Below are 21891 nucleotides of genomic sequence, written 5' to 3' on the forward strand. Positions count from 1 at the left end.
TGCTGCCTCCGGCAGCTCCACTCCTGGCTCCTCTGCAAACAGGGGCTCCAGGGGGGCTGTGCTGGCCCCAGCACTGAGGAGATGGGAATCCCACTCCCCAATTCTGCCTCCCTGCACCCCAAAGCCATTCCCAGGATGGTGCGGGGTTCTCTTCTCCGCTGGCAATGCCCCCAGGGACACCGAGGCATGTGATGAGGCTGGTGGTCCTCTGGCAAGGACATGGGGTGCCACCAGCCCCCCCAGGCTCTCAGGGGACACCCTGATATGGTGCTGGAGTGGGACCCCCAGGAACCCCACAAATACTGACCCACAGGCTGAGGGGAGAGCGGGGGGAGGTGACAGCAGTGACATCCCTGGTGACATGTGGCTGCGGCCCTTTGTGCCCTTCTGAACGGGCGCTGTTCCCGCGTTTGGGGCGGCATGGGGGGGTCACTAATTGGGGGTGGGCAGGGGCTGCGGGGCCTGGCTGCCCCCCCGCATCCCAGCGCCTGGAATGTTCCCACAGTCGCTGCTGCCTCACAGCAGGAAAGCCCCAGGCTGAGGCAGCACAGCCCCAACAGCCCCACACGGGTGTGCACAGCCCCCCAACAGCCCCCAACAGCCCCACACGGGTGTGCACAGCCCCCCAACAGCCCCACACGGGTGTGCACAGCCCCAACAGCCCCACACGGGTGTGCAGAGCCCCACACGGGTGTGCACAGCCCCCAACAGCCCCACACGGGTGTGCAGAGCCCCACACGGGTGTGCAGAGCCCCCACAGGTGTGCAGAGCCCCCAACAGCCCCACACGGGTGTGCACAGCCCCCCAACAGCCCCACACGGGTGTGCAGAGCCCCCACAGGTGTGCAGAGCCCCCAACAGCCCCACACGGGTGTGAACAGCCCCCAACAGCCCCACACGGGTGTGCACAGCCCCCCAACAGCCCCACACGGGTGTGCAGAGCCCCCACAGGTGTGTACAGCCCCCAACAGCCCCACACGGGTGTGCAGAGCCCCCACAGGTGTGCAGAGCCCCCAACAGCCCCCCACAGGTGTGCACAGTTCCAACAGCCCCACACGGGTGTGCACAGCCCCCCAACAGCCCCCCATGAGTGTGCACAGCCCCCCAACAGCCCCCAACAGCCCCACACGGGTGTGAACAGCCCCCAACAGCCCCACACAAGTGTGCACAGCCCCCCAACAGCCCCACACGGGTGTGCACAGCCCCAACAGTCCCCCCTGAGTGTGAACAGCCCCCAACAGCCCCACATGAGTGTGAACAGCCCCCAACAGCCCCACACGGGTGTGCACAGCCCCAACAATCCCCCCTGAGTGTGAACAGCCCCAACAGCCCCCACATGAGTGTGCACAGCCCCCAACAGCCCCACACGGGTGTGCACAGCCCCCCAACAGCCCCACACGGGTGTGCAGAGCCCCAACAGCCCCACACGGGTGTGCACAGCCCCCCAACAGCCCCACACGGGTGTGCACAGCCCACAGCCCCATGCACAGCTGTGCACAGCTGGTCACAACTGCGCTCCACCGTGCACAACCAGACACACAACTGTGCACAACCAGACACACAACTGTGCACAACCATTCCCAGCTTCACTTTTGCCTGTCCATGCACCAGCACAGCCACACACAGCTGCACAAAACGGGGCACAGCTGTGCACAACCACACACAGCTGCGCACAGCTGCAGTGACCACACATGCACGAATCCATGCAGGACCATGCACGACTGCACACAACCGTTCACAGCCCTCCTCACCTGCGCACAGCCACACACAGGTGCACAAAACCGTGCACAGCCACAGCTTGCAAACACATAACTGTGCACTACTGCACAGCCTCTCACAGCTGCACAAACCTGGGCAGTCACACACAGCCCCTCCCAGCCCTGCACAACCGCACACAAACACTCACAGCTCCACACAGCCGTGTCCATCTCTGCACAGCCGTGCACGGCCACACGCAGCCGTCACAACCCTTCCCACAGCGTGTACAGCCCTGCACAAGCACACAGGACTGTGTGTAGCAGCGCACAGACACACACAACCATGCACAACCACTAGTCACACCTGCACACCACCACGCTCAGTCACGCACAGCCGCACGAGGCCGCGCACAACCGCGCACGACCACGCACAACCGCAGAGCCACGCACAAGCACACACACGGCTGCAGTCACTCACACCCTCCCCCAGCTGTGCTCCTCCAGGCACACTGTGCACACACACACAGCTACTCCCAGGAGCACACAGCCGCACCCATGGTGTGCAGCACACAGTGGCACACCGCTGCTCACAACAGCCGTGCACACACACACACACACAGAGCAGCACACGGCCATTCACCACGATTCACAGCTTTACACGGCCGCGTTTACACAGCTGTGCAGAACTGCGCCTGAGCAACCACAGCTCTGCACACACACAGCACTGGGATCACACACACACACAGAGCTGTGATCACACACAGCACTGGGATCACACACACACACAGAGCTGTGATCACACACACACACAGAGCTGTGCACACACACAGCACTGGGATCACACACACACACAGCTGTGATCACACACACACACAGCTGGGATGTCACACACACACACAGAGCTGTGCTCACACACACACACACAGCTGGGATCACACACACACAGATGCACACACAGAGCTGTGCACACACACACAGAGCTGGGATCACAGACACACACACACACACACAGCTGTGCACGCACACACACAGAGGTGTGCACACCCGCACAGAGCTGTGCTCACACACACAGAGCTATGCACACCCGCACAGAGCTGTGATCACACACACACACACAGAGCTGTGCTCACACACACAGAGCTATGCACACCCGCACAGAGCTGTGCTCACAGACACACACACAGAGCTGTGCTCACACACACAGAGCTGTGCACACCCGCACAGAGCTGTGATCACACACACACACATACAGCTGTGCACACACACACAGCCGTGCACACCCGCACACAACCCCGCACGGCTGTGCCGCCCCGTGCCCCCCACGGGCGCTGCCGCCCCGCAGACGCAGCCCCGGGGGCGGGGGCAGCGCGGACCCCCGGAGCCGTGTCCGTCCCGTGCCGGAGCCGTGTCCTTCCCGTCCCCCCGGCCCCGTGTCCCCGTGCCGGAGCAGTGCCCTCCCCGCCCTCTCCAGCCGCGTCCCCCGCTGCCCCGGAGCCGCTCCCGGCGGAAGGCGCCCGGCCGGGCTCCCCTCCCCTTCCGGCGGCCATGGAGCCGTGCTGGGAGCCGGGCGAGCCGGGCGAGCTGGGGGAGCCGGGCTGGGCACGGCCCGGGGGCGCGCTGGGCGGCCGGGGGCTGCTGGCCCTGGCCGTGGCCAGCGGGGCGGGCCGCATGGGCCACCTGGGCCGTGCTGCTGATGCCCGGCTTCCGCCGCGTCCCCCTGCGCCTGCAGGTACCCCGACACCCCCCCAGAGCCGTCCATCCCCGACCCCCGCACCCTGACCCACCCCGACCCCCCTGTGCCCCCTAGGTGCCCTACCAGCCCTCCAGCCCCCGGCAAGTGGCCAACGCCCTGGCACTGCTGCGGGGGCGCGCCGGGAAGACCGTGGATCTGGGATCCGGAGATGGACGGCTCGTAAGGGCTGGGTCCTGGGGGGGTTTGGGGTGTCCAGGGTGGGCGAAGGGCAGCGAGGGGGGCAGCGCGCACGGGGAGGCGGAGGGGAGACCCCCACCCGGCTGCTGCCTGGCTTCTGGCTGTGCTTCTGGGTGGCCCTCCTGGCTACGGTCCAGGACCATCCCAGGTAGTCCCAGAGGGTCCTAGATTGTCTTAGACAGCTCTAGGTGGCTCTAGATAGTCCTAGGTGTCCCTAGATGGCCCTAGATGGTCCTAAATGGTCCTAGGTTGTCCTAGGTGACCCTCTAAACAGCCCCAGGTGGTTCTAAGCAGTCCTAGGTGGTCCAGGGTGGCTCTAGATGGTCATAGGGAGTCCAGGGTGGCTCTAGATGGTCATAAGTGGTCTTGAACAGTCCTAAAAGACATCACATGCAGGGAGCAGGTGGGAATAAGGGCTCTGAGTGGTGCTGAGCACCGAGGTCACCCTGCCCGGGAGCCAGCAGGATGGGTTGAGTGGAGCTGGGCAACAGCCCCTGCCCACCCAAATCCTCTCCCAGACCCAGCACTGAGATGGTTTGATTTCCAGCCCTCCCTGTCTCCCTCTCCAGGTGCTCGAGGCTCACAGGCAGGGGCTGAGGCCAGCCCTGGGCTATGAGCTCAACCCCTGGCTGCTGTGTCTCGCCAACTACCGTGCCTGGAAGGCCGGGTACCATGGGAAGGTCTCCTTCGTGAAGAAGGATCTGTGGAAGGTAACAACATCCTGAGGGTCTGGATGCGCTCAGGGCAGGGCCAGAGCTCGGTTTGCATCTCCAGGATGGATTTGCTGATGGCTGCTTGATCCTTCCCCATCCCACGCTGCTCCTGGGAGGTGGAAAATGATCCTTCTTTCCAGGGGAACGCCAGCTGGGACAGCCAGTTCTGCTGCTTGGAGCAGCTCTGAGGAGAGGTCTGGGTGCTACTGACAGGGTCACCTGCAGTGATGAGCTTCTCAGGCTGACAGAAGGTGTTTGCAGCCTGACCAGAGAGAATCCATCAGGGAATGTGGTTCTGGGATGGTGCTGGAGGCAGGTGTTTTCCAAGAGGTGCCACTTTTACACTCACACTTCCCCATCCCACACATTTTGGGGCATCTTTGCTCCCTCCAAGGTTCCAAAGATCACCCACAAGGCTTGGACACTCAAAAAGCTGTTCCTGCTCTGCCTGTTGCTCCTGTGATTCCCCTTTTCCTTCTGTTTAAGGTGAATCTTTCCGACTGCCACAATGTGATCGTGTTCCTGGCCCCCAGTGTGGTGAGTCAGTCCCTCACACCCCGAGTGGTTCTGGGCCAGCTCAAGGGGGATTTTCTTGGGGAAAAAAGGGGATCTGGGATGGAGTAAGGCCAAGTGGGCATCGCTGTGGGTGAGTGCTTTGGTGCTGCACAGCATTTGGATTTACAGAATCATGGAATCATTTAGGTTGGAAAACCCCTCTGAGATGGAGTCCCACCATTCCCCCAGCACTGCCAAGGCCACACTGACCCCTGTCCCCAAGTGCCACGTCCATGTCTGTTAAATCCCTGCAGAGCTGGTGACTCCACCACTGCCCTGGGCAGCTGTGCCAGTGCCTGACCACCCTTCCCATGAAGGAATTTCCCCAATATCCAACCTAAACCTCCCCTGGTGCAACTTGAGGCTGTTTCCTCCTGTCCTGCTGCTCATCTCTTGCTCCAAGTCCCAGCCTTACACAGGGCCAGTACCAGCTTTGGTTGATGCCCCAGAAGCTGCCCCATGGTCCCTGGTGGCACTGCCACTGTGTGACCGTGTCCTAAGGCTGCCTGTCCCTGGCTGTGTCTCTCTCCCCAGAAACCTCCCTTGGCCACCAAGCTCCTGGCAGAACTGCCTGACGACGCCCGAGTGGTGGCTGGACGCTTCCCCTTCCCCTCCTGGACCCCCAGCAGCACCCTGGGGCAGGGGCTGGAGCAGGTCTGGGCCTATGACATGAAGGAGGTGCGGAGAGAAGCGCAGGGCAGCGCCCAGGGAAGCCGGATCTGACCCCAGCCTCGTTAAGCCCAGTTTAACACCAGCCTCATTAAGCCTGGCACTGAGGGTCAGAGCCTGTCCAGCCGTTGGCTCAGCTCAGGACAGCAGTGCTTGGCCAGCATTTGTCCTGGGGCCTTGCAGGGTGGCAGTCTTGCATTTTTCCAAAGAGTTTGAGCAAAGCAAGGGAGGAGAAAATGAGACCTAGAAATCCTGGGGTTAACGCAGGATTTAAGGAATAAAGCTCCAGTGCCTCTTTCTGGACGATTGCTACTTTATTTCTATTTAATTTTTTAAAATAAAGTTTTGGTTGATTGTTCCTCTGAGGTTTTTGCTTTGTCTTTGAGCTGCTGGACTTGGAGCAGCTGCTGCTCCTGGACTCGGGCTTTGCTCTGCCATTTCCAGCTCACCGTGTGAAGGATCAGTTAGGCCCTGCTCAGCCATATAATATTCCATTTTCCACTCAAACACAGAGGAAAATGGGGTTTTCCCACCACAGAGTCACAGAATCATGGAATGGGTTGGGTGGGAAGGGACCTTAAAGCTCATCCCGTTCCACCCCCTGCCATGGGCAGGGACACCTTTCCCTATCCCAGGCTGCTCCAAGCCCTGTTCAGCCTGGCCTTGGACACTACCAGGGATCCAGGGGCAGCCACAGCCTCTCTGGGCACCTTTCACCACCCTCCCAGTAAAAGAGCAGCTCATTCCTTTGTCCAACCCCAGAACGAATCCTGGCCTGAGCCAGCCTTGGCTCTGTCTCACAGGAGCCACGAGGGGAGCAAGGCAGGAGCAGCCCTTGGTCCAGGTCCAGCTCTCATCCAGGAAAAACATTACAGCCAGAGCAGGAACCTGTCCCTGCAGCCCAGCAGTAAAGAGCTGCCTGGGAAGCTGACCCCGTGTCCGAGGCATGCTCAGGGAGGAGCAGAATTCCCGCGGCCGGCGGGTGGCCGGGGATGGACGAGACGCAATTGTCTTGTCTCGTTTGAGTCCTGTGAACTTGAGACCAGGAACACCCACGTGGGTTCCCTCGCTGTTCCCAGCTCCCAGCCCGGGCAGGATCCTTGCCTGGCAGTCCATAAAACGCAGACCTGCCTTGGGATGCTGGTGTTCCCAAGGCTGGGGCTGCTATGGCTGGTGGCTGGCGGTCCTGGCGCGGGGCGCTTGGGGCACCTCGCTGCTCTCAGCGTTCCGCAGCCGGAGGATCTCCTGCTTGTACCTGCAGTGGGAGTGGCACTGTCACCACCTGGTGCCAGTGAGCCATGCCTAGGGCTGAGCCTGGCACGTCGATCCCACAGCCTGTCCCGAGGAAAAGGTGTTGATGGGCTCTGCCAGGTACGGGCAGAGCCTGACCCGAGCTCACGGCTGGGGCAGGTGGATCGTGCTCTGACACTGCTTGTGTCCTGTCCCTTCCCTGCCCTTCCCAGCTGTGCTCCCTGCTCCAGAGCAGGATGAGCCATGGAGAGGGGAACACAGATCAGGGGCTGCTGGAGGACTTAGATTAGAACCTGTGAAAAAGAGAACTCTAAAGGTTTTAGACTTTAGATTAGGCTTTAGGTTTTAGGTTCCTGTGAAGGCTCCAGGGAGACCTTAGACCCCCTTCCAGGGCCTAAAAGGGCTCCAAGAGAGCAGGAGAGGGACTTGGGACAATGGCATAAAGTGACAGGGCATGGGGAATGGCTTCCCACTGCCAGAGGGCAGGGAATGGATGGGATATTGGGAAGGAATTTTTCCCTGTGAGGGTGGGGAGGCCCTGGCACAGGGTGCCCAGAGCAGCTGGGACTGCCCCTGGATCCCTGGAAGTGTCCAAGGCCAGGCTGGACATTGGGGCTTGGAGCAACCTGGGCCAGTGGAAGGTGTCCCTGCCCGTGGCAGGGGAATTGGGTGATCATTTATGCCCCTTCCCACCCAATCCATTCCTTGATTCTGATTCCTCCCAGGGACAGGTGAGCACGCAGGGAAGGACACCTGTGGCAGGGCATGTCTGTCCTGCTGCACTGTAGGACAAGAGGTGGTGACAGCTGCCTGCACAGCTGGAGGAGCAGTGGGACATTGGCTGTGCTGGCAGCGCTGTGCCAGGGTCAGCAGCGGGCACGGGGATGTCACTGGCACCGAGCCTGGGAGAGGAAGCAGGAGCACGAGGGGGGATCCCTCAGCTGACCTGGCAAGGTGCTGATCTATGTACTCCTGCAGCTCCGACACCTGCTCCTCTGCCACCACAGCCCGGGTCAGCAGCTGGCTCCTCTCCTGCTCCAGATCCTCCTGGAGGGGCAAAGAAACATGGAAAAAACATGGGGAAAAAGCGGGATCTGTGAGATGGGAGTGATTGCTCAGCCCCTCTCTGCTGGGTGAGTCCGACCTTCTGACCACTTGCCCACCACTCCGACCTCTCAGCCACGACACCTCCCTTCCTTTGGCCACAGAGATACACCCAGTGCAGCTGTTCAGCTTGACACCCCCAGGAATGGTGGAGCACCTCCTCAGGCTGCTCTGGACAGGGAAAGCCACGACATGGGAGTGAATATCCCTGCACCCAGCAGGAACTAGACTGGGGAGCTGACTCAGATTCAGCCTAGGCTTGAACCAGGTCGAATAGAATTAAAGAATCTTGGAATTGTGGAGGTTGGAAAAGCCCACTAGAATCCAGGTGTTAACCCAGCACTGCCAAGGCCACCACTGACCCATGCCCCAAGTGCCACATCCACACGCCTTTTCAATCCCCCCAGGGATGGTGACCCCACCACTGCCCTGGGCAGCTGTGCCAGTGCCTGACCACCCTTCCCATGAAGGAATTTCCCCAATATCCAACCTAAACCTCCCCTGGCCCAGCCTGAGGCCGTTCCCTCTCCTCCTGTCCCTGTTCCCTGGCAGCACAGCCCGACCCCCCCGGCTGCCCCCTCCTGTCAGGGACTTGTGCAGAGCCACAAGGTCCCCCCTGAGCCTCCTTTGCTCCAGGCTGAGCCCCTTTCCCAGCTCCCTCAGCCGCTCCTGGGGCTCCAGCCCCTTCCCCAGCTCTGTTCCCTTCTCTGGACATGCTCCAGCCCCTCAGTGTCCGTCCTGTCATGATGGGCCCAAAAGTGCCCCCAGGACTGGAGGTGTCCCAGCAATGCCAGCACAGGGGGACAATCAGCCCCAGTTTGTAACAGAGATGCCAGAAGGTTGTTCTGAAATGCAGGCAGGAGTGATTAGGGGCTGCTCTGCTTCCTTTGGTAGCAGGGACAGTGGAGCCTTGAGACACCTCCAGCTGGGACCTGCCAGCATCGCTTGGAGGGCTGAGGCCAAAGCCACAGCAGGGCTCCATGGAAAGTGATCCCAGGGAATGGGCACGGCCCCGAGGCTGCCAGAGCTCCAGGAGCGTTTGGACAGCGCTGCCAGGAATGCCCAGGGTGGGGTTGTTGGGGTGTCTGTGCAGGGCCAGGGGCTGGATTGATGATCCCGGTAGGACCCTTCCCACTCAGGATGTGCTGTGACTCTACAGAAGTCTCCCCGCTCCAGCCTGGAGCAGCGTGTCAGCCCCGTCTCTGCCATGTGGGCGAGGGATGAGCTCTGACTCCCGTGGGCTGTTCCAGGCCTTTACCTGGGTGTTGTGTGTGAATTCCCGGAGCTGCTTCCTGACCTCTGCCCAGCCCTCCTCATCCAGCTGCCTGGGACAGAACAGCTTGTTTGGATCATGCCCAGACATCACATCCAGCCCCTCCACAGATCCCACACAACTGGTGCCCATCCCACCACAATCCCCAGCACTGGAACCTTTCCTCTCCCAGTGCCCGAACTTCCCCAGGGTGTGCGGCACCACCGGGGAGTCCCAGCCCTTCTGCCAGCCTGGGACTCCCCACCCACAGCCTGGGGCTGTCCCAAAAAACATCCATGCAGAAAGAGTCCTGAACCTGCCGCTGCGGGGCTGGATTTGGTGGCAACAGGGAGCCATCAGTGCCAAAGGCTGGCACTGCCCCTGTTTGGAGCAGGGACCGTCCGTTCTGGTCAGCGAGCATGAGAGGTGAGCTGTCTGCACAGCCCGGCGTGGGAAAGCCCTTCCCAGCCCGTCCCAGCCTCCGGGAGGAAAATACAGGTCACATCTGAGGCTCGGGAATTCAGGCTGTGTGAAGGCAGGAATGCATTGTGCTCCCTCCAGTTCCCTCCGCTGGCCGCAGCTTCCCGGCACGGGGAGATCCCGGCTGGGATTTCGTGGGAGCAAGGGGAGAAGGGAACAATAAGCAGGGAATTGGTGCAGCTGGTAAACCCCCACAGCAGGGGAGGTGGAAGGAGCTGGGCTTGAAGGTCCCTCGCAGCCCAAGCCATTCTCTGATAAAGGCAAGAAGCAGCGGGAATTGGAGCTGGAGTGCTGCGGGAACACCGGGATTCCTGTCTCTAGCTGGAGGAACAAGGCAGCAGCACGGATTAACCCATCAGTGTTTGAAGTGTGTGGGGTCTCTCGGCAGTTAAAAGAAACCCCAAAAGACGAGATGCATCACTGAAATTCATCTTCTGGGCTTTCCATGCCTTGCTCTGCCCAAATCACTGCATTTACTCATGGACCATTGCTATTTTCAGTGTGGAAAACGTGGCCGGGGCTGGTTGAGGCTCAAGCTTGTGCCCGAGACAGCCTTCCAGAGCCCAGGGGCTTTGGCACTGACCCACTCCTCAGTGCTAGCATCCAGCTAATGGAATATTTGACATGTTTTCTAGGTGACCACATCTTTTAAAAGGCTGAAAAACCCCAGCTCAGGTTTCTCCTGCGCTTCGTTCCAGCCCTCCACAGCCATAGTTGGTTGAGTTTTAGCAGGATAATGGAGCAGGGGGAAGAGACCCATCAAAATTTAGCAGCTCCAGGGCTTGTTGGGAAGCCAGGGAGGCACCAGCACAGCAGCACCAAAGGGTTCCAGCCCAACTCCCGCACTGGGAAGGAGGAAAACCAGGACCATGCCAAACTGGTGGTGTCTCACAGGCCTTTCTCAGGTTGTGATCCACCAAAGCACTTGGGCATCTGCTTAACTTCGGCTTTTAAAGAGGTCAGTGGGGCTAAAAACATCATTAAATCAAATATGTGCTTAAGAGCTTTCTTGGATCAAGGCCCAGTGCCCAGCTCTCTTCCCGCAGGAAGCGCTGTGCCGAGGGGACAGCTGCCTCTCCTTCCCACAGCAGGCCCCAGCAGCTCCCTCTCCCTGCTTTTTGCTGCCTCCACCCAGGCAAAAAAGATCCCTCAATCCACACATTCGTGAGAACTGCGAATGACAGAGATCCCAAGAAAGAAACAGCACTCACTGCTCCCGAGGCACTGGAAGGGCAGAGGCTTCTTTCAGGCTTTTCTGGAGGCAAAGGAAGAAGAGAATTCCTGTGAACGTGAACCCATTGCAGTCCCAGATCCTGCTGCTTTCAGAGAAATCATATCAGGGAATGGGTTAGGCTGGAAGGGACCTTAAGGATGATGGGTCCCTCCCCCCAGTGGGAGGACATTTCCCAATCCCTGGAAGTGTCCAAGGCCAGGCTGGACGGGGCTTGGAGCAGCCTGGGATAGTGGAAGGTGTCCCTGCCCATGGGATGGGGTGGGATGGGATGAGCTTTAAGGCCCCTTCCAACCCAAATCTCTCCATGATTCCATGATTTTGTGACAAGGAGATGACTGTTGTGCTCCCTGCCTGTGCCACGGGCACAGCAAACCCTTAGGGAGAGGGTGGATGTGGCACCTGGGGACGTGGTTCAGTGGTGGCTTTGGCAGTGCTGGGGGAAAGGTTGGACTCGACGATCTGAGAGGGCCTTGCCAACCTAACCAACCCTAGAAATGCCTCAGGAAGGGGCTGAATCTACAGCTCACAAACTCTTCCCACCAAGCCCCAGCTCCCCACCTTCTGCAGCTCCTGGAGCTGCATCTCCAGCTTTGCCTTCTCCTCCCGCAGCCGATTCAGCTCCCGGGAGCTGTTTGTCAGCAGCTCTGGGTCCGTGATGGAGAAGTGGAGCTCGGCAGGGCCACAATCCACGGCACTGCTCCCCAGGGAGCGGATCTGCTCCCGCTGCAGTCTGTAACGAGCCACAGGGGTCAGGCCCTCCTTTGGGTGACATCACTGAGCAGTTCTGCTGCTTCTGAAGGTGCCACTCACTGGGACCTGCTGGTTCTGGCCACCTGTGAAGGACAAGTGGGAGACTTTCTGAGGGGAGCTTGTCCTAGAGCTATTTGTGGCTTTTATACCACAAGTATTTCTGCTGCTTCCCACAGCCCAAGCTGCCGAGAGAGCTGAGAGCACTGCAGGGACGGGCTGGGAGGTGGAGCTATTTGTGGTACCTCTGCATTTCCACACCATGCACCGTGGGATCCATCTCTCACCCTGCATTTTAAGTGGGAGGAATGTATGTGCAAAGCAGCTCCATGGGGTCCAGAGCACCCTGATGTGCAGCTGGAGGCAGCGTGATCCTGCATTGCCGGGAGCAGGGAGATAAATGTGCTTTGCAGATCCTCTCCTCCACCTGGGAGCTGTGTTTGCCTCTTTCTAGGGCAGAGGGTGGGTGCTACGGGGCTTTTCCACTTGGTCCTGAGGGAGGAGGTGGCTGAGATTTACCCATAGGCAATCAGCAGGTTCTCGTGCTTCTTGGCCAAGTCCTTCATGCGTTTCTTGTACCCACGTGCTGCCCGTGCCAGCTGCTCCTCCCGGGACTTGTAGGAAGCCCGGATATCCCTGAGCATGCTGTCCACAAAGTGCTTCATGGCAGCCTGGCCAGCCGGGACCTTGTCATGTCCTGTCATGCTGCTGGGTTTGCTGTCCATGTAGTTCTGTAAATGCACAGAGAGGGGAATCCAGGGGGAACACCTTCCCACTGCCAGAGGGCAGGGAATGGATGGGATATTGGGAAGGAATTGTTCCCTGGGAGGGTGAGGCCCTGGCACAGGGTGCCCAGAGCAGCTGTGGCTGCCCCTGGATCCCTGGCAGTGTCCAAGGCCAGGTTGGACGGGGCTTGGAGCAGCCTGGGACAGTGGGAGGTGTCCTTGACCATGGCAGGGGAACTGAATGATCTATTCTGTCATTCTATACCAGCCCCCCTCCGCACACAGATTTCCTGTATGGCCACACAAAATTATCTGTGAGCTTCTGCTGGGACTTTCCTGGTCAGATTACAGGGATTAAAAGACCCCTTTCTTTACTTATTTATTGGCAGCAGCCTACAAGAGGAGGGTGCCAGCATGGAGAGACCTGAGGGAACAGCTGGAGCTGTGCCAGGGGAGGTTTAGGCTGCATTTTAGGAAAAGACTCTTCCCCCAGTGGAAGAGCACTGCCCAGGCTCCCCAGGCAATGGTCCCGGCCCCAAGGCTGCCAGAGCTCCAGGAGTGCTTGGAGCCGCCAGGGATGCCCAGGGTGGGGTTGTTGGGGTGTCTGTGCAGGGCCAGGGGCTGGATCCATGATCCTTGTAGGTCCTTTCCAGCTCAGGATATTCCATGGTTCTGTGACACCTCCCCAGGCCAGGAGAGCCCTGGGCTGGGGGTACCCACCGCCACATCCCTGATGTACTGCGCCAGCCGGGAGCGATATTCCTCGTTCAGCTCCTTCAGCCGGAGCTGCAGCCGGGAGTTCTCTGCCTCCACCTCCTGGAGCTGCCTCTGGGACGTGAGCAGCACCTGGCACAGCAAACAGAAACCCTGCTGCCCTGTCCTCTGGCCAAGGAGGGGGAGCTGAGACGCTCCATAAGAGCCCAGGGTCTTCATTTCCAGATATTTGGCTTCTCTAGAGCTGGGAAGGGCCTGGATTTTCAGAGGAACCCACTGGAAATGTTTATAATCCCTATTCCCCTGCTACCTTCTGTCATTTACCACCCCCCACCCCAGCGATTCCACCAAGTCTTGCTGAAAACCAGCGAACAAAATTCCTCCCACCACCTTTGCAAGCAGCACTTCCACCACGTGCAGGGGGAAACTGCACGGGGAGAACCTCAGTGTGACGAGCTCCCTGGAGAGGGAGAGGTGTTGGAACACCTGGATTCAAGGCATCCCAGGCCTGCCAGCTCGGGAGGAGCACACGGCAGCCGGATGAGGTGAGGGAAGCCCGTCCTCACCGCTGACTGCTCCGCCAGCCGGTGCCGGCTGTCCCCGATCGCTCCCTTCGCCTCCTGCAGCTCCTTCCCCAGCGCCAGCCTGGACACACAGGAAGAAGCTGGGTTTATTTTAACCCCCCAAACTCCTTCTCCATCCCTGGAAGTGTTCAAGGCCAGTTTGGAAGGGGCTTGGAACAACCTGGGATACTGGAAGGTGTCCCTGCCCATGGCAGGGGGTGGAATGGGATGAGCTTTAAGGTCCCTTCCAACCCAAACATTCCGGGATTCTGTGATTCTCCACAGGTCCAACACAGCCAGCTTTGGGAAGAAAATTGCTTTGGCATGACAGAAACCTCCCAGCAGCAGCTGCCAGCCCCCAAATGTGGGTCAAGCAGTGCCACAAAATCTCTCCCTGCTAAAGGTGAACACCCTCCGCAGCTCAGAGGGTCGAGTCCTGTAGTGTCCCTGCTGGGGCAGCCTTTCCTGGGACATCAACCCCATCCCAAGGTGATGGAAAACCCACTGTGGAGGTAAGGGCTGGGCTGGATTCATCTCTGGGCTGTCACACGTTTGCTATGTGTCACAGAGGATTTTCAAAGTGTCCCTAAACACCACCAACTTTAACCTGACAGCTGACTCTCTGAAGAGCCTTGAAAACATCAGGTGTTCCAGGCCTCACTTCTTCCAAGGGTGGATCATCATTCCTTCCCTGTACCCCCCAAAGGCAGGCTGCCTCCTCCCCTGCTCCCGTGGATCAAATCCAGCTGCAACAAGTCCCACAAACACCTGGCTCAGCAGAGGGACGTGCCCCCAACACTCACACTCGCTCCTCCAGCTTCTGCTGCTGCTCATCGTGGGCTTTCTTCAGTTTTTCAAGCTCCACTTTTATGTGATCCTGGTTTCCAAGCAACTGAGGGACACAAGAAGAGGAAGATGAGGCAGAAGGCTGAGTGAAGAGAGGACAACGTGAGGAGAACCTCGAGCTGAGCGCTCGTCCAGCTGAGCAGGGACATGCTGAGGGAAGGACTGGTTTAACTGGGAGGGACTGGTGCCCTCTTGCACGGCAGGAATGGTGTGTGGTGTGCAGCCAGGGCACGTGGAGGTGCACACGTGTGGCTCTCCCGAGGGAAATGCTCACGTTGAGAGTCAGATTCCCAGCAGGAGCCGGCGGCAGAGCCCAAGCTGGTTTCACACGGGCTGCAGATGGGGAGGAGGCAGGGACCATCTCTGCGCTCTCAGTTTTGGGTGCTTCATCACCCCCAGCCTTCTCAAGTGCGAGAAAGAAGGAAAAAAAGTGTCCTCTGCACTTGTTGGCTTCTACACTCCTGTCTGTGTTCCCCCTGCTGGGCACGGACCCAGGGAATCACCTCTGCCCCCCTCAGCTCTGCCTGCACATCTGGAGTTATTCCCGTCTCGTTTTGCAACTGTGGAGTTTAAAAAAAGGATTTAAAATGAATCAAGGCATCAGCTGATCCACAGAACTCAAGTTAGCACCAGGAGGTGCCAGCCACGGTTGGAATCAATCCCCCCTCTGCTTCCCAAGGATCCAGCAGCAGACCCCCACACACTCACGTTTCTTTCCAGCTCCTGCTGCTCGTGTTCAGGGGCAGCTGCGTCTTCGGGCTGGTTTGGGGAGAGGGAGAAGAAGGGGCCTGGTAGATCCCTGTTCTCCAAGGGGCTGGTGGAAGGGCAGAGAGTCCCTTACCTTCCCCCTCCGAGCAGAGCGGGGATGTCCTGCTGCTCTCCCTCTTCGCAGCTCGGGGGAGGATTGCTGGGCCGAGCCAGCAGGGTGGGGGCTCTCTTTGGCCAGGCTGAGCAGCTCTTGGGTCAGCTCCTCATTCCTCATCACCTGCCAGGTCAAATGAGAAGGAAAGAGCTTCTGAAATCCCCCTCTGGTCAGCACAGCCCTGCTGCTCCTGGAGTGTGCTCCAGGCAGGTACCCCCTCCCATCCCCAAGTCGAGTTTTAATTTTAGTTCTGTCTCACATGTCCAAGGATACTGGTGATTTTCTGCTTCTCATGGCAGAGCATTGCCAGGCAGCAGGGCTATTCCCACTGAATATTATCCCTCTGCACATCTCACTCTCACACTCAAATCCAGGTCCCAGTGCCAGCCCTGGGCACAGCTCTGCCATCACCTCTCCAGGCCTCCAGCCCCCTCCTCGCCCCCACCCTGCACCCTCCAAGCAGCTTCCCAACACTTCAGGAATGTCTTTCCCTATGGAACAGCTTTGAACAGCACTGGGCTCCACAAGGCAAGGAGAAGTCTCCATCCATCCGTCTGTCCATCCATCCATCCATCCATCCATCCCTCCATCCCTCCATCCATCCATCATCCATCCATCCATCCCTCCATCATCCATCCCTCCATCCATCCATCCATCATCCATCATCCATCCATCCATCCATCCATCATCCATCCCTCCATCCCTCCATCCCTCCATCCATCCCTCCATCATCCATCCATCCATCCCTCCATCCATCCCTCCATCCATCCCTCCATCATCCATCCCTCCCTCCATCCATCCATCCCTCCATCATCCATCATCCATCCATCCATCCATCCATCCCTCCATCATCCATCCATCCATCATCCATCCCTCATCCATCCATCATCCATCCCTCCATCCCTCATCCATCCATCCCTCCATCCATCATCCATCCCTCCATCCATCCATCCCTCCATCCCTCATCCATCCATCCATCCATCCATCCCTCCATCCATCCCTCCATCCCTCCTCCATCCCTCCATCCCTCCATCCATCCCTCCATCCCTCCTCCATCCCTCCATCCCTCCTCCATCCCTCCCTCCATCCATCCATCCCTCCATCCATCCATCCATCCATCCATCCATCCATCCATCCCTCTGGGATGACATAATCTCAGTTGGCTTGGAATGCATCCCCCCAGCAGCAGCCAGCCCACAGCCCCGTGTAGGCAGCGAGATTCAAAGCAGCGCTGGTGTGAAGTGACACATTTCCAAAAGATGAAGAGGATCTGAATGAGAAAAGCTCTGTTACAGGTGATCTGGAAGGAGCACTGAGGGAATTCTTGTCTCCCAGGAGGGTTTCTGTGTAGATAACAAAGCTTTGATGGGGTTTATGACTGGGGACAAGCTTGAGTAATTGTTACCATGGCAGTGAATCGGGAGGATGGGAGGCAGAGGTCATCTGAGTCATCCGTGGAGAGAATAGCTTATCAAAAGATAGCACGGGGTGGGCTGGGGGAGAGCGAGGAGAAAGGAGGATGACAAAGAGGTGAGATATACAGCTGTGAAACCTGACAGCCCCGCAGAGACAGCCCGCTCGTTCCCCGGCCCGCAGCGATCCATCTGCAGCTGTCAGCCCTGACAATTTGATCACAGGGGTCACAAGGACCGGTTTGGCCAAAAAAACAAAAAACAAAAAAAGAGGCAACCCCCGGTTGGAGTTGGGCTTCGCTGCCTTTCCTGAGCTGCCGAGCCTGGCGTAGCTCCAGGGAAAACCCCGGCGTGGAACCCAGAGCGCGTTCGGGTCCCCTCCGGGGCTGCCGCCGCAGCCGGCGCGAGCCAGGGGGACAAAAGGAGAAGGAAACGGAGAGCGAGGAGAGGTCAGAGCCTTGAAAAGGAAGAATTTACAGCGAGCCAGAAAACAGGCTCCGAGTGCCTGCCTGGCATCTCCTGCGAGGCGCTTCCCAAGGGCTGGGCAAGGCCGGCTCCTGCGGCCGGACAGACCCAGCGCGATGTGTGAATCCCGCGGACAATGGAGCCGCGACAATTCAGAGGCTCCGACTGTTCCCCGGACAAGGGGCCGTGAATGAGCTCGCCGAGCTGCTCCTGAGCCAAGCAGCCATGACAACATATTGGCAAGGTCACAAGTAGCACTTGTAATTGGGAATGTGTAAAAGGTTCATTGTCTCCCCCAGAAGAGCGCCGGGGAAGGGGAGGGGGCAGAACCGCAGGCTGCTTTTCCCATTTCCTTTGGGAAAGTCCGCACTGGGAAAATAATGAGCAAGAGGCCCATGTCGCGACAAGTCCCAGGCTGCCAAGTCGGAGCCTCTCTGGCTTCAGGCAGGGATTTTTGGGAGTCGGAGCCAAGAAGCTGGGGTAAATTCCTCGGCATATGGAGGACATCCAAGGAATTCACCCCTGGCTTCTGGACCCGCTTCACCACTTCTTGGAGCAACCTTGTCTGGGGGAAGGTGTCCCATGGCTGGGGGGTGGAATGAGATGGGCTTTGAAGTCCTCTTCCAACCCAGAGCATTCCATGACTCTGTGTTTCTTCAGGATGCCCAGATAGGCACAAAACTGAATCCACGTGCTTTGACTCTCCGAAACATTCCAGGATCCATGTGAAAGCAGTGTGTTATTACCACTAAAACCTGCTAAACCCATCATTTAGAGACGTCAGCTGCCTGAAAATCCAATTTTTGACAGACATATTGCACCCCCTTGGGGACAAGAAGCAGCTGAGAGTGCTGATGGCTGAACTATTCCTCCCTGAGCCTGGCAGAACCGGGAGCAGAGCGGCTCTGCCTCGTGCTCCAGCGGGATCACGGGGTGGGATCACCCCCCTGCAAGAGCTGAGGTCGCATTCTTGTAAGAAATTCCCATTTCTCAGCTTCTGGGAGACAAATGAGCTCTCCACAAGGCTCACTAACTCACGGATGATCATTATCCTGTGTCCTGCTCTGCCAGAGACCATCCAGACACACTGGACCAAAGCAGCAGCTCCGCGTCTTCCCAGCACAGCTCGGCATGGAAAACCAGGTCACTGAGCTGAGGCAGCAAAACTATCTGCTGGGGGAGGGAGGGAGGGAGGCAGGCAGGAGGGTGTCACTCACTCCATCCAATTCAAAAAGGAGAAGCGGGAGGGGGGAGAGGGAGGGGACAGAGGAAGGGCTATTGAAGTAGCCAAAGAACTACACAAATCTGGGTCCGAAAGCCTCTGGTTAATCATTGCTAAGTTAGCAGTCAGTCTGTCTCTTAAGGAACCATCAGAAACTTGCTTGAATTCGGTGTTTTTATAAACTTGCCGACCTGAAAGCTGCCGGGCCCCTTCCCGCCGCCGCCCGAAATGAGAACGGCTCCAATCCATTCACGTGCGGGCTGCGCAAGCCAAGCAGAAAAAAAGGGAAACAAAGCGCGCTGGCAGCGCGGAGGGAGCGGCCCCGGGCAGCCCCGCCGTGACCTCCGGGCAGCGCCGTGGGGCCGCCGGGGAGCGGGAGGGCTCTGCCCGCGGGGTGCCGGGCGAGCAGCGGGTCAGCGAGGGCACAGCCCTGTCCCAGCACTGTCCCAGCTCTGTCCCCAGCTCTGTCCCAGCCCTGTCCCAGCCCTGTCCCAGCTCTGTCCCAGCCCTGTCCCAGCTCTGTCCCAGCTCTGTCCCAGCTCTGTCCCAGCCCTGTCCCAGCCCTGTCCCAGCCCTGTCCCAGCCCTGTCCCAGCTCTGTCCCAGCCCTGTCCCGGCTCTATCCCAGCCCTGTCCTGGCTCTGTCCCATCCCTGTCCCGGCTCTGTCCCCGCTGCGAGTGCAGGTCCTGCACACCCTGTGAGAAGGAGGCTCTGTTACATTAAATCCTTGGAGACAGTCCCATGGCCGGGCTGTGCCGTGGCACAGCTCAGAGGCTCCGGGTTGGACATGTCCTGGTCGTGTGTGCTGGGACCCTGAAACCCCCCCATGCCCTGGGCTGACCCCCAGCGTGGGCAGCAGGGGAGGGGGGGATTCTGCCCCTCTGCCCCCTCAGGTGAGACCCCACCTGCAGAGCTGCCCCAGCCCTGGGATCCAACAGCAGAGGGACGTGGAGCTGCTGGAGAGAGCCCAGGGGAGGCCACAGAGATGCCCCAAGGGCTGGAGCCCCTCTGCTCTGGAGCCCGGCTGGGAGAGCTGGGGGTGCTCACCTGGACAAGAGAAGGCTCCAGGGACACCTCAGAGCCCCTTGCAGGGCCTAAAGGGGCTCCAGGAGAGCTGGAGAGGGACTGGGGACAAGGCATGGAGGGACAGGACACAGAGAATGGCTTCCCAGTGCCAGAGGGCAGGGCTGGATGGGATATTGGGAAGGAATTGATCCCTGGGAGGGTGGGCAGGCCCTGGCACAGGGTGCCCAGAGCAGCTGGGGCGGCCCCTGGATCCCTGGCAGTGTCCAAGGCCAGGTTGGACACTGGGGCTTGGAGCAGCCTGGGACAGTGGAGGGTGTCTCTGCCATGGCAGGGGTGGCACTGGATGGTTTTTGTGGATTCGGTGGCCTTTGAGAGGTCCCCTCAACAAGAACCTTTGTACAATTGCATGAGAAGCCTCCCTGGACCTGAGCTGAGACAGGGATGCACAACCCAAAGCCAACCAAGGTACCTGCACAGCAGGGAAATGTGAGGTGGAGCTGGGATCCCTGGGATGAGCTCTGTGGCCTCTCTCACCTCCTGGTCCAGCTCTCTGCCAAGGGCCAGGTAGTTGCTTTTCAGGATGATGAACTCCTCCGCCAGCTGCTGCCGGCTGCTCTCCAGGACCTGCAGGCGCTCCCGCAAGGAATCTCGCTCCTCCGTGACCCTGGCACTGCACAGCTCCAGCTCCTGCACTCGGCTCTCCAGGGCCTGGAGCTGCACAGGGGAGGCAGCAGGATTAGATGTGGCCCAGGCCAGCAGCAAGCACAGGGAGATGATTTCATGGGAGTTCCTGGGATCTGGGGAGCTGGGGGGGGGGGGTGCGGAATTCAGCTCCATCTAAAGCCGGGAGAAGATGCCAAGCACAGCAAGGTGGGTGTGTAGGAGCTGCAGAGCTGGATGGAGGTACTGGCAGGGCTGAAATGGGCTAGTCCAAAACGTGGGTACCGTATTTTTCAGTTCGAAGTTCTCAGTCTCATAACGCTCCTTCATTTTGTTTGTCTCGATCTGGAGATCCACGAGGTCTTTGGAAATCTGGGAGAGAGGAAGAATTCGGTGAAGGCCGTGGATGGATTCTGAGGCCAGTGTGATGTTTTGAGCACAACACATCCCCCTCTAGAGGAGGAATTTCCCCCCAGATTTTCCACTGTGGCTCTACTGGCCTCACACGGCTTCACAGCTCAGTTCTCTCCAACTCCCAAAGTTTTACCTTCAGTTTTTCCTCTTCACTGAGGACCATCCTGCCTGGGAAATCTGTCTTGGAGCCAGGCAGCTTCCCCATCTCCTCCTGGGGGTCTCCAAGGTGGTGCATCCCCTCGTTCCTGTCCTCCAGCTGCACCTGCAGGCGCAGAGCAGCTCCGGCTGAGCCCTCCTCTCCCCCTGCCACCCTCCCACCATTACTGCTGGAAGAGTTCAACACATCCAGCATTCCAGCCAGGCTTTCCAGCTGCCATTTCTCCCCTGTAGCTGGGATTTCCCTGGCAGAGCGCTGCTTCCATGACCTGGGAAGGGCTGTGGACCTTCATACCTGAATTTTCAGTCAGCGAGGCGCTCTGTCAGAGTACTCACAGTCTCATTCTCTGCAACAATCCCAAGATCCATGTGCTCAGAGGCCGGGATCTCTGCACAGAGTTGGGCAGGCAGCGGCTGAGAAGCCAAGGAAGGATCCGAGGATCTCTAAGGAACGTCTCCCGGGAGGTCCAGCGCTGTTGCTACCAACTGTGGTTACCAGAGGGTGCGGCTTCCACCTCGGTTTTAAGGTGGCTCCAACTCTCACAGCCACCCTGGGAGCTGCTAGAGGGAGAGCAATGGCACTTCCCAGGAGGTTTCTGTATTCCCAGCTCAGCCCACAGCAGAGACTGGAACCAGCAGCTCAGGAGCACCCCCAGGGCAGCAATACTGCCAGTGAGGGGGTACCAGCCTTTGTCATGGACTGTTCCCAAACCTGGCTGTAGGTTTGGCCTCCAGCTCCTGTGCAGGGATATTCCAGCGCTTTAGGGGGCTGACAACAAAGAGGGAGAGTGACTTTTTCCATGGTGATAGAACAAGGGGAAAGATTTTAAAGTAACAGAGGAGAAATTTAGAGTGAATAGAGAGCAGGGATGGATGGGATATTGGGAAGGAATTGTTCCCTGGGAGGGTGGGCAGGCCCTGGCACAGGGTGCCCAGAGAAGCTGTGGCTGCCCCTGGATCCCTGGCAGTGCCCAAGGCCGGGTTGGATGGGGCTTGGAGCAGCCTGGGACAGGGGAAGGTGTCCATGGCAGGGGGTGGAACTGGATGGGCTTTAAGGTCCCTTCCCACCCAAACCATTCCATGATTCCAAGGTCTGATCAACCTGTTAATTAACCCACTAATCCAACCACCTGCTCCGAGACCATCCCGTAGTATCCAGTTTGCTTCCAGGCAACTTTCCCTTGATCTCTGCAGC

General features: G+C 59.0%; 2 protein-coding genes across 6 annotated transcripts; one reads left to right on the forward strand and one right to left on the reverse strand.

Annotated features, from left to right (window-relative positions):
- Positions 1 to 3235: 3235 nt before the first annotated feature.
- Positions 3236 to 5928, forward strand: ANTKMT (adenine nucleotide translocase lysine methyltransferase). The gene is given in 6 exon segments (XM_039560193.1): positions 3236 to 3358; positions 3360 to 3425; positions 3504 to 3608; positions 4196 to 4336; positions 4826 to 4876; positions 5429 to 5928. Coding segments are annotated over 6 exon segments (669 nt in total). The 5' UTR covers positions 3236 to 3241; the 3' UTR covers positions 5618 to 5928.
- A 272-nt stretch (positions 5929 to 6200) lies between these two features.
- On the reverse strand, positions 6201 to 21584 carry CCDC78 (coiled-coil domain containing 78). Of its 5 annotated transcripts, none has more exons than XM_039560163.1 (14): positions 21033 to 21584; positions 20674 to 20802; positions 20412 to 20498; positions 20001 to 20180; positions 15321 to 15464; positions 15188 to 15238; positions 14437 to 14525; positions 13637 to 13715; positions 13077 to 13202; positions 12151 to 12362; positions 11443 to 11717; positions 10862 to 10905; positions 7761 to 7861; positions 6201 to 6818 (listed from the first exon to the last, which is right to left on the reverse strand). In XM_039560163.1, the coding sequence occupies exons 1-14, from the start codon at positions 21063 to 21065 to the stop codon at positions 6728 to 6730; spliced, it is 1641 nt and encodes a 546-aa protein (XP_039416097.1). In that variant the 5' UTR covers positions 21066 to 21584; the 3' UTR covers positions 6201 to 6727. The 5 variants fall into 5 exon arrangements, 3 of the variants coding, with proteins under 3 accessions (XP_039416097.1, XP_039416098.1, XP_039416099.1); XR_005603122.1 differs by having other exon boundaries at positions 6733 to 6818; positions 11443 to 11614; XR_005603121.1 differs by lacking the exon at positions 6201 to 6818 and adding an exon at positions 9177 to 9243 and having other exon boundaries at positions 7778 to 7861.
- Between the last annotated feature and the right edge of the window lie 307 nt (positions 21585 to 21891).

This window comes from Corvus cornix, chromosome 14 (assembly GCF_000738735.6).
Source record: "Corvus cornix cornix isolate S_Up_H32 chromosome 14, ASM73873v5, whole genome shotgun sequence".
NCBI lineage: Eukaryota > Metazoa > Chordata > Aves > Passeriformes > Corvidae > Corvus > Corvus cornix.